General features: G+C 44.9%; 1 protein-coding gene across 2 annotated transcripts in view; it reads right to left on the reverse strand.

Moving 5' to 3' along the window:
- The window catches only part of ANO2 (anoctamin 2), a 246,767-nt gene that overhangs the window by 21,168 nt on the left and 213,265 nt on the right, over nucleotides 1-12,334 (reverse strand). For both annotated transcript variants that reach the window (XM_040979008.1, XM_040979007.1), the window contains one exon: nucleotides 7,637-7,782. In XM_040979008.1, coding sequence (XP_040834942.1) covers nucleotides 7,637-7,782 — 146 coding nt within the window. The remainder of the gene's footprint in view (nucleotides 1-7,636; nucleotides 7,783-12,334) is intronic.

The raw sequence follows: 12,334 nt of genomic DNA on the forward strand, positions 1-12,334 counted from the left end.
AAAATGATGCAGTGTCATCCATACTGCCAGTAACCAGATAATAGAGCTGCAAGGAATCCTGGGTGTGGTCTAAGTCATCTCTCCATCTGAAGCCTTCTGCTCCTTTCTGTAGGGGCCACTTCTATCCTATCATTTCCAGGGTAGGATCTTCAACAAAAGCCAAATCCCCAAAGCCAGATCTTTACACTTTCTTTGTTCTCAAATGTTGAGTCACTGAGACTCTGGAATATGTCTGTCCCAATGCATGGCCAAAACAGTAATGAACTAGCATGTGGGGCATTTTGCCTGAACTACCAGAACAATTTTCCAGGTCCATCAGTATATATTGTTCTGGAAACCTACTCATAAGAGAACAACATTTGCTAATTACAGGCAGGAATCTTCCCAACTGGAGGAGTGGGGGAATCAGTTCCCATTAAATCAATACAGAAAAAAATACCAGGACTTCGGTCAACAGCGACGTCTGCAGAGCCCAGCAGGCACCGTGACTGTTTCTCATTGTAGGGTGACTTCTCTCTTCTTGTTCCAGTGAGCCTTGAGCACCTGCTTAGGCCAGGCCCTGGGTTCTGTGATGTGATGGAATCTGGCCCTTAAGAAGTTGCCAGCACCATTGATAGCACACCTCCTCCATGGACTTGGGGGTACAGAAAACCTTACTTAGCCAGATAAGTGTCAATAAAACATCGCAAGATTCTTGGGGCACTTGGCTTCAGAGCCCCTACAGGATTCAACACGGGCCTGCATTTTCTGGCCAAACTCCGCTCTGTAGGAGAAGTCTAAGTGCTGCGACTGTGTGGCTAACTTAGCTTACAGCTCTGTTGGAGCAACTGAAGAATTTCCTCTCCTTGGGCCCCCGAGGAATACTCACAACTGGGCTGTGCGAGGTCTGTGGCCAAGGCTCTTTGAAGCCCCATTTCAGGGTCAGGAGCAGTGATGATTAATGCCCTGGCCTGCTCTTGGGCCCACATTCTTTCTGCCCCTCAGAGATGGGGGTGGGGAGACCCTGAAGCAGTCTTTGGTAAGCTCTTCAGGAAAAGGGTTTGATATTGGAGATTCCCTCGAAAGCTCCCTGCTCTCCAAATAGGTTTCTCAGCCTAATCCCTCACTCTCAGGTTTCCCTTTGTCTGGGGCCAGCCTGTCCCCACAGCCACTCCTGCCCAGAGGTAGCTGCCTCTCCCCAGCACCCCTCCCTCCTACCTCACTGCCCTCCACTACCAGACCCTCTGGGCCCTGATTCCAGTTCAATTTAGAACAAGGAAAATACCATACATCTCTCCCCACTGAGGACCAGCCCTAGCTTTACAAAGGAGGGGGCTCAGCACACTTCCTGTCTGCATGGGTGGTCCAGGGCATTAGGGGAAGGAAGCTGACAGCTGAGTGCGGGGCCTGGGATCACCATGTCAGGCACACCAGAGGGAGTGGGCAGCTTTGGTTTCACAGCTCTCATTTTTGTTCCAAAGTCCAAGACAAGGGCTCTGCTGTGATTGGAGAGATCTAGGCAGTTTAGAAGGCAGGAGGGAAACTCATGCCATCCTAGCTCTCCATGAACACCAAAGTTCCTAGAAGTCCTGATGAAATTCTCTCATGGAACAATCAGGAAAGGGGCCCCAGCCTGTGTTCTGCTAATGAGTCACCGGGCTGAGCTTCAGTGGCACACTCCACCCCCTGGGTTTCAGGAGCACAGCGCAGCTGCTGTCTAACATCTAGGTACTGGCTCAGGAAAGAACCTTGGGGCCACCTGGTGCCAAGGTTTAAGCTCAAGGAGAAATGGGCTCAACACAGTGAGGATGGCAGGGATTCCATTTTACCTCACATTTCCAAAGGAAGATCAGGGCATTACTCATGGAACTTCTCCAGAATGTGAGCTGCATCATGGCAGGAAATACTCACTGTCTGATGGAATTCCAAACAATGTCAAGAAAGAAAAGTGAGGCATAGGGTGACAGCAAGATGTTCTCACAGCCCCTTCTGCTAGTTGGAGGCAGAGCTGGACTTTCTCCAAATCTCACCTGACTCCCCAGAGCATGGCAAGGAGAAATTTTGCTCTTACTATCTTACCAGCATTGCCATGGATGTGATCAAATGAGCCATGGGTATAAAGGGATTTTTAGGTCAAAGACCAGGATGTACATTACTCAGAACAAAGGTGCACAAAGGTCTTAGTTATCCATGTAGTGTCAGAAGCCATTGTTATCAATGAGGTTTTTTTCTTTTGGTATAATTGTTAAAATCATTTGCAATATATAGAGAGAACACACAGAGTTCTCATCTTGTTGATTCACTCTTCAAATGGTCCATGGCAGTGATGATGCTGAAGCCAGGAACCAGGAACTTCATCCAGGTCTGCTGTGGAGAGTAGTAGTAAGGACTTAAGCCACCCCCACCATACACCAGGGTCTGCATGAGCAGAAAGCCGGAGTCAGGAGCTGGAGGCAGGTATTACACGGAGATATTCCTGCGTGACAAGGCATCTTAACCACAATGCCAAACGCCCACCACCAACCAGATTTTGATATCTGCTGTGGACTTGGTCATCTCTCCCACCTCACGTTTTCCCTGGACTGCCTTCTTGGAACAGCACAACAGTTCTCTTTGCATCTTCTCCTATGAGTAAGCTTCCAGCTTACTGCCTGGAAGGGAGAGCATGCCTGATCTGGAGAGAGGAGGGGAGTGAGTCATGGAAACTAGAAGGAGGAGAAGAGAAGGCTGGGAAAGAGGAAGGAGGATCAGCAGCACTCCTGATGATACGGTCGCTACATCAGCAGTCCATGAGAACTGGCCACAGCTGAGCTACATGAGCCTGTTTCAGCCTAGATAAAGAAAAGGTGAAGACAGAAACACTCGTAATTTCTTATATTCAATCATCCTTTACCTGTTGACCTAATGTGTTTTTGGTGTCCATCCTTGTAAGTAGCTAAGCATTGCAATTTGAGGAAACTACCCTCAGGAAATGAAGTTTTAGCAGGCCCCTCTATTTCAGAAGGCTATTTGTCCTATATCTCCTAGGGCACAGGACTAAGGGGCAGAGGTAGGAGGGAACCTTTTACAGAGCAGCTGGCACAAGAGCCAGCTTTGGAACTGTGCAAGAGAAGATGCAGGGAATTCCAGAGCAAGAGGAACAGAAAGTAAGGCATGAAACATGTGAGATATGCAGTGTGGGTAGAACACGGTCCACAGGATTCACTGTGGCTGGACCACCGAGTGTGTGAAAGGACGCACAGCTCAATAAATTTAAATGGGACACGAGGGTCTCAGTGAGGAGGGAAACCCTAAAGGCTTTTAAGCAATGGATCAACTTCACACTTCAAAGGGAATGCACAAGGTGAGGAGAGATGCTGGTGGCTCCAAGTGGCCAGGTTGAGGATGGAACAGAAAAAGCACCAGGTGGGAGAGACTGAGGTAGAGGATTGGGAAGAGCTGGAAGACCACAGACACTGCAAGTGCGTGGGATGGGAGGCAGAAGGGGAGAGCAGAGGAAAGGAGCAGGGAAGGTGAGAGTTCTCCGTCCAGGGTTTGCAGGATGGCAAAGTCATTCACACACCATAGGATACAGAAAGAAGTCAAAGCAACTTTTGAAAAAAAAAAAAAAACTGACCCAGGCAGATCGACTTGGAAATGTTTCCTCTGAATGGATGGATTCGATTCTCTCCCTGGCCCTTCTCTGCCTTGTCTGAAGCTCAGAACACGTCTGAGCTGATAACTGGGAGGTAAACCACTCTAGAGTTTGTTTCGTCCCTGTGGGTGGTTTCTGAAGCCTCCATCTGCAGGGTGAGCAAGCCACAACAGGTGGAGAGGAAGGGGAGAAGAATAGTTTCCTCAAATACATCTCTGAGCTGCAAAGTCTGAGACTCATATAAGCAAGTGTGATGAGATGGACTTTTCCTGCAAAAAGTGAGGCTCCTTGTCACTATCAGCCCATCCGTCTTCATCAGCAGACCCAGACACAACTGATGAGCCCTGGGTTTCCCATGGTTTTTTTTTCTGAGTCTCCAGGGCCTGGCACCTCTACTGCAGTGCTTAGGATGGGGGACAGCCAAGGCAAAGGTGTGCAACTGGAGTTGAAGTTAAAGCCATGTCTCTGAGAGAGAATATGCCACTGCCACGTCCACTGATGACTTGATCCCTGAAGGCAGTAAATTAGAACCAGCAGTGGCTTCTCTTTGAGGGAATCCTTGGTCATAAACAACCTTCCAAGTGGACTTTGCAAGATGAAAATTGCTGCCTACACAGAAATAAACATGTCCATGGTGAAGAGGGAGGCCGTTTTGCATGGGGTAGAAAGAAATAAAATCACTAGTGCTCTGTCACTAAGGAAGGGAAGCTAAAGAAAAGATCTCTCACTCGAGAGGTCTTATGTTGGGCTCTTGACGCTGTTCAAGAACCATGCTGAGTGTCGTGAGTAAACTGGAATAAGACCCAGTGGGCCCTGCCTCCAGAGTCCTCACATGTTAGAAAGGATGCAGACAGAGGAGAGAAGGTGAGAGGACCTGAGAACAGGGAAGTCATAAAGTACTCCTCAGCAGGCAGAAAAGACAGTACCATCCAACTTTGCCGTAGCAGTGCAAGATAGCCAGGCACACAAGGGTAAATGATATTTAAGTGGCATTAAAAGACAAACTTATTTTGTTGCCAAAAAAATTTGAAATCTGTGCATAGATGAGATTGTAAGTCCCTAAAGATGCATTTTATGAGAAAAAAAAAATATGCATGGATTTTAAAAGGTTTTCACACTAAACATACTTGTCTTTTAATTCCCTTTCCTATTGGCTGTTTGAAATACCCTGGGGCATAAATGGGCCTTTGAAGGGATTACAAAATTAGAGTCAGCTCATAAGTGTCCTTGTGGGCTTCACTGGGAGGTGTGAACTTTCTCTTAAAAGTCAGCAGCATTAAATTATTTGAAAGCAGCAAAAGGAATAGGCTCTGGTTTGCATTCTAGAAAGGACATTCTGAAAAGTCAAAAGAAAGGCAGAAGAAGTAGGAAAGGAAACTGGGAGACAAGTGAAGACGTATTTGTGATAAATTGAAGGTTAAATGGTAAGGGCTGAAATCGGAGGTCACTGCTCTTTAGAGTTTAATGGAGTCCATCTGCTAAAGAATAGATAGGTGAGATTCAATGTAACCATAATTCAGAAAGATGTAATCCACCAAACACGATGGTAGGACAGAGAGGCAAACAACAATTCTTAGAGGCAAGGAGGGCTTGGCCAGAAGACCCCACAGGGGAAGCACTGTGTTAGCTAGGAATGAACCTGGAATAGGCAAATCAGTGAGGTAGAATGGGACGTGCTGAGCGAGGAGACTGGGAGCCCCAAGCTTGGTATTCGCAGATAATACTCCTTCCTAGTCTATGACTTTAGGAGACTGAATGATTTTGCATTTGTTGGAAAGAGATTCTTATACTAGAGAAATAAGTCTGTTCTTTTCAGAAAGCAACCTGGTAAAATGAAACCAAGAATGACACGATGACCTTAAGTTAGAACCGAACTAAACAGAACCTATGGGAACTGTATCTTGATGAGGCAATATTAACAAGGAAAAGATTATATACAAGCTAGTGCATGTGCATTAGAGCATGAAAATAGGGTGAAAATTATAATTCTTGGAAGGTAGGTAAATAAACTAGTGACATTCATTATAGGGGCTGTTGTGTAGCTGTTCTTTTAGTACATTATGTGATAGCTTGAAAATATTTATTCAGATAATGCTAAGTGAAACAGGAAAAATTGTAAGTATAATCATAAGCTTATTTAACAAAACGGCCTAAAAATGGCACCCAAACAATGCTGTGAATTTCACTTCTTATAATCTTGGTATGAATTTTTTCAAAGCCACCAAGTCTCCCAGTCATTAATAATATTAACAGTTTTCTCTCTTATCTCTCATAACTATCCAAGTTTGAACACATAGTGGATATATAGCCAATGTCACAACACATAACCAGACAACAGTTCCCTTATTCTCCCTCTTCCTAGGACCTCAAGACACTAAGAGAAGCACTACTCGACCCTCAATAGTTGTGTATGTGTCAGGTACTGCTCTAAGCATTCTACCTGTATGGATTGATTAAACTCAGCAATTAGAGTAGATACTATTGTTACATACAGATGAGGCGATCAAGATACATCAACATTGACCTCTTACCTGAGGTCAGTCACAGAGCTCCAACTTGAACCAGGGAACATTGCTCAGGAATCTCTTAGCAAAGAAGCTTTCCAATAGCTGGCTGGACACACAAGCAGGCACAGAAAAACTCACCCAGATAATGGGGTTACGGGTTAGAAACTGGGGCTGCAGGATGAAGGTGGAGACAGAGCTCCAACGTGCCTGCTGGAACTCTCTCCCCCAATGGAAGTCTCAACCTCGAGCTGTGTGTTCTTTATTTATGAGTGAGAAGACAGCAGATGGAGAAGGGTGTCTGAAATATGGCCAGTGACCTCTGTATAAATGACTGGATCAACATCGGAAAGGGATTAGAGAAGCACTTAGCTGAATGTAAAAGGCGTAAGGCAGCAACGTGTCATTATCAACTACATCTTGCTATTTTCTTTGCCTGTTTTTCCTGAAGCAAACATAATGACTTTTCTTCGCTGATGAATTGATTTAGGTGACAAACCTCGGGCTTTTCTTAGAATTGTAGACAACTCAGGGCAAGAATAGATCTTTCACGGTCACCAAGCACTCCACTGCTATTATATATACTTACACATATTCGTATAACAGAATAGGACACATATGCACTAGAAATAATGAGTCCAGCACCTGGCACATAGAGAGGTATTGGCGGCTCCCCATTAGAAGTGATTAACCAAAGAGGGCAGAAGTGATTCTGCAAATAAAATTATATTTAGCTCTGAATTCGGTATTGGGTGATTCTATTGTTGGATTTGATAGATATTTCTCCACAATCTCTAGACTGAGTAAGCATTTAGATGTCCTAGCTGAGCTCATGACTGTTGGTATATTATGCTATCAACTCAAGAATCCCAAGTCTTAGAAAGAGGTTTCTTCAACACCCACCCCACAAAAGGATCAAGATTATACTCCATAGCCCAAGATTTTGAAGGCAGTGTGTCCAAATCAGGCCCCCTTTCCTAATGAAGAATTCCTGGTTTTGAAGCCACATCTGAAGTGGTTACATTCTCTCAGCTTTTATGAACATGCACTCATACCTTCCATTTTTATCGAAAAACAACCACAGCCTGGTGACTAGTCACCTGCTCCTCACTTCCCACACAAAACATCCTCAGTATTTATGCTGCCAAACTAGCTTCTTACCCAACCTTCCACAATCAGAGTGGAACACATGTCTAGATTGTCCTGCACTTTCAGATTCCATTAGCGTTCACTTGATTTCATTGGTGATAGAAGCCATGGAAAGGGTCATGAGAGACAGGTAAGAATGAGTGGCCCAAGGAGAAAAGGGAATCGTGGCGATCATCAACCACTGCAAGCTTTCTTTCAGGGCACTGATGCCACACCCACCTCAGGTGTAGGTTGCTCCATGGATATACTGAGTCACCGTAAGTTCTTGATGGAGCAGATGTTGCCTCAACCATTTTCTCCAGCTTCCACCCCAGCCCCACAGACCCACCTGAACCCATCCCCAGTGGAAGCAAGGCTTAGGGGCTCTTACTCATCTCCATGTATTCCGGGGTCAGCCCCGTGTAGGGTTCCAGGCTGTAGTCCAGGTCCCACTGTTCTGGATGTTTTGAATGGGCAGAGTCAGTTTCTCCAGGTTCAGTCTCATCTTTCAGTTTCCGAAATAGTTTCTTTAGTTTTCTGGACAAGAGGAAAAAGACCAGTTACTACAAGCTCCTGAAGAACACAATTAGTTCTGAAGACAAAAAAAGTACAAATAATTAAGTTTTGACACCAAGGGCCTCTCTTAGATCTAAAGACAGACACTTATAAAAAATCACTTTTCCCCAAAGACACTTAAAGGAAATCCTTTATCAACACCATGGAAGACTCCTTCCACAGTGAACCAGCTTTCTTCAAACCCAAAGAAACTTCTTATGCTTCCTTTCCACTGTTTGATAAGCAACAAGAGAGTTGGCCTATCTTGTCTAATACTGAAATGCAGCCAGTCCCTTGCTGAGCAAACTGTCCACCTGCTTCATGGTAGAGACAGAAGTGTCCAGAAACACACTCCCTCCCAAACACTGTTTCATTTTCAGTAGAATCAACAACATCATTAAGGCCAAAATAAACATTATCCATCATCATGGACTTAATTGTGGCGCTCCAACTACAATTCCCATGTGATTGCTTTTGGAAATAAGGATTTTACAAGATGATGTCATAAAGGTGGCGTCTACATGGACTACCACTGGTGGCCTTAGAAGAGTATGAGATTTCCACTTGCATGTTCCTTTTCATCCCTCCCATATGAAGGCACAGGGACAAGATGACCATGTGTGTGCATGTAATCCAGAAAGCAGGCCCTCATAAGAAAATGAACCCCATTAGGCCTTGATCCTGGCCTTCCCTGTCTCCAGAAAACAAATTTCTGTTGGTTAAACTGCTCAATCTCTGATTTTTTACTAAGGTAGCCTGAACAGATGATCTGTGTAGGATTTTAGGGGATACGGAATAATAATGGCCCTACTTCCGAGAGCTGACATGAGGATCACTTGAATAGTTATCACACAGTCCCTAGCACAAAACCAGAACATGGTACATATTGAACAGATAATTATTATTACTACTAGATTTTAAATACTTAATTTATGTGAAAGCCAGATTTACAGAAAGGAAAGACAGAGAGAGGATCTTCCACTCCCTGATTCACTTTTTAAATATGCCATGACCTGCTACCATTTTCTTAATTCTATCTCCTAAGCATATCTTAACTTTGGCTTCTCTTCATGTCCATTGCAGCATCCTAGACTGTGTCAGCATCATCTGTCCCCTAATTTACTACATGGTGTGGCTTTATTAATGCCATGTGTGCAATAGATGAGCCATAGATGAGCCAGTCTGAAGCCAGCAGCCAAGTGTTTTTCCTAGGTTTCCTACATGGATGCAAGGGCCTGAGGACTTGGGTCATTTTGAGCTACCTTCTCAGGCCATAAGCATGGAATTGGATTGGAAATGAATCAGCCAGCATCCATATGGGATGCTGGCACTTGCAGGTGGAGGATTAGCCTGTTAAAGCCACCTTGTTGCTCCCGTAACAATTACCATTTTTAATATTGAATGCTAAAATATATCAGAGGGTGCAGCCTTTTCAACTTTCTCAGTGACACAAAACTGCACAGAGCAGTGATTTTGATAATATAAACCAGAGACTCTGAACCTGCTCTGAAGTAAGAGTGTAAATTTAACAATGAAAGAGGACAGAAAAAAGAGCGGGAAAGATGGAGAGCAGTGAAATGGGTAATGCTATAACACACAAAGGGAAGTGTGAGAATGGCTCATCAGAAGGAAGGGCAGATGACAAAATGCCTAGACCATGGAGCGCAAGAGCTAAAATAATTAAGATAAGACTTGAAATACAGCATAAGCTCATGGCATTGATACAGCCACTCCATGTGGTGAATTAGGGGGCAGATGATGCTGACACAGTCTAGGGTGCTGCAATGGACATGAAGAGAAGCCAAAGTTAAGATATGCTTAGGAGATGGAATTAAGAAAATGGTAGCAGGTCACACAGGGAAGGGAAAGGAGAAAAAGGAATCAAGGCTGTTTCCCCAGGCTTCGGACGCATGTGTCTGTCATGGCACAGTTTTCTAAGGTATCGAATACTACAAAGGAGGCAGTTTTGACAAGGAGAAAAAGGAAGAGGATCCATTTAGTGCATGAAGAGGTGGAGAAATCCAATGAGACAACAAAGTATGCTACTGTACGTAGGTATCTAGGAATCCAATGAGCAAATGAAGGAACTCTGGAGTGCTGAAATTAGATCTGGGCTGGAGATCCCTGGAGGCCTAAGCATCCTTATGGAGATAGCAGCTAAAGCCCTGGCAGTGGATACGGTCTACAGATAGAGTAAATGGCCAAGAATGAGCCCTGGGGGTGGCCGGTGCAGTGAGTTAAGCTTCCACTTGCATCATCAGCAGCCCACATTGAAAGGCCAGGTTGAATTCCAGCTGCTGTGATTTCAATTGAGCCCCCTACTAATGTGCCCTGGAAAGCAGCAGCAAATGACAAAGTGTAGGCTCCTGGCTTGGTCCTGGTCCTGACCTGAAGTGGTCAGCCAGTGTGACCATTTCAGGAGTCCCTTCTCACTCTTTTCGTCTCTCTCTCCATCCTTCTATCACACTTCCCCCAAATCAATTAATCAGTAAGTTTTAAAAGACACAGAAAGAAAGATCCCTGAGTCATCTTAACAGCCTGGGGATGGGAATGCAGGAGCAGAAGGAGCCGTCAGTGGACAATCAATGAGCTGCCACAGGGATAAAAGGCCAACCATGAGGTCATGGAGCCAAGAAATCCAGAGAAGCACATTAGGATCAACAGCGTGGGTCGCTCCAAAAAGATGAGGGGGATAGAACATCTAAAAAGAGTTCCTAGGAACCCATTATTCCTAGAAGTTTCCATTCTGGTTATCTCAGTGACCATTAAAAATTTTAATAAAGGAAGTCCTCCCACCCCACACAGGATTTAACAGGAATCCTGCAAGCCATATCACTCACAGATGGACAGCTTGGAAACTTAAGATTCTGATTCCGACTGTATGATGCACTTGCTCGTTAAAATAACTCCTTCAATGTTACCCCTTTGTCATTTCCATATACTTTCTTTGTCCCTTTTTAATGACATGTCTCTGAAACTCTCTCTGGAAGGTTCTGAGCGTTTGCTCTACTATATCCTTTGGGCTCATACCAAAATCATGGTGACTGTCCATCACACCTCAGACCTTCCCAGGCGGAAATTTGGTTCCTGGAAGTTTCCAATCCGCTTGGTTCTGCTTTTAAGAAGCCAAAACCCTACGTGGGGCCAAAAAGGAACAACACGTCAACCTCTGAGCCATATATCCCTTTCTTCCCTGATACCTGACAAGGTTCGAATTTGTTCTTAAACTTCAGATCCATGGCCAGATTCCACTGTATCTGAGGAGAGCAGACCGTCTTTGACGGCTCCACAGGGAGACTGCTTCATGTCTTGAAATTTAATATTTATCACATTCACAAAAAGACAGCAGAAAGTTTATGACATCTTACTGGCTGTATATCCTGGAGTGTATCACAGTTATTTTGGGATGGGATCTGGTACGTTAAGCAAAAATAAGGATGGAGGGACACTTTGCCAGGAGAAGAATTGATTTCTGTCTGCTCTGTCCATCTCAAGACATGCCCAATAACAAACCTGATCTTTCCCACCTCTCTCCCTCTCTCTCTCTCTCTCTCACTCACACACACACACACACACACACACACACACACACACACACACACACCTTCACTCTGAATAATAAGGCCCATTTCAAAGTTTGTTTCAACATATATTGGAGCTAAATCTGGGGTCTAAGTTTAGCAAAGAGTGGTGACATGGTGCAGTGTGTTTTAGGGACACTATGCAGTTTGGATCCAAAAGTCAACTTTGCACAAAGATGGAAAAGGAGGGTGTTTAGAGAGGGAGAGAGGAAAGAAAAGAGCCATCCACGGACTCAGATGATGCAGAGCACAAGACCTGATTCTGCCATTCTGCCTGCTGTGTAGAAAGCCATTGCAGAAAGAGCTGCCTGTGAGCAGTACTGTGGAGTTTGTTGTGTTGAAAACCATGTGGCTCCTCCTGGGAAAGCAGCTGGCAGAAGTGTGCCGGACCCCAGGAGCCTGGGGCACGTGAGTGGGGGCAGTCTGAGGCCAGACCATGCAACTGAACTGCATTTCTCATATTGTGGCATTAGTTACAGAGCTGGCTTCAAAGCACATAATACTCCTTATTTTACTGCTTGCCTTTGAACTATTTCGTTTTTCCATCTCCAGAGTCTCTAAAGTAGGCCTGGCAGGGGTAGGCGGGGAATTGCTGCTCCCCGGTGGAAGGTGTCTGGACAGAGTAAGGCTTTCACACTGGCCGCAGGTGGGCACCTGCCAGGCGTAGCAGAGAAACTGACGAGATGCAGTTGGAAAGTCTTTCTATATCACATTAGAGCACTGGAGGACATTATTTCAGTGGCTGCTCCTGTTCGGTCCCCTGACTACAGTGCAGAAGGAGAATGCCAGTCTGCTATTGGTATGTATTTAACAGCTTCTCCATGCAGGCACTTCTTTCCTGTCAACAGAGAGAAGGCAGGTCTTAGGCTAAGTGCCTTAGGTAGGAAATACTAGCAGTCATTGTTAGGGATCTTGTGTTTCTTTTCATTGTTACTTGCTATTCCTAGCAACTG

The sequence above is a fragment of the Ochotona curzoniae genome, unplaced genomic scaffold (genome assembly GCF_017591425.1).
Source record: "Ochotona curzoniae isolate NIBS_2020 unplaced genomic scaffold, NIBS_Ocur_1.0 contig_2927, whole genome shotgun sequence".
Classification (NCBI taxonomy): domain Eukaryota; kingdom Metazoa; phylum Chordata; class Mammalia; order Lagomorpha; family Ochotonidae; genus Ochotona; species Ochotona curzoniae.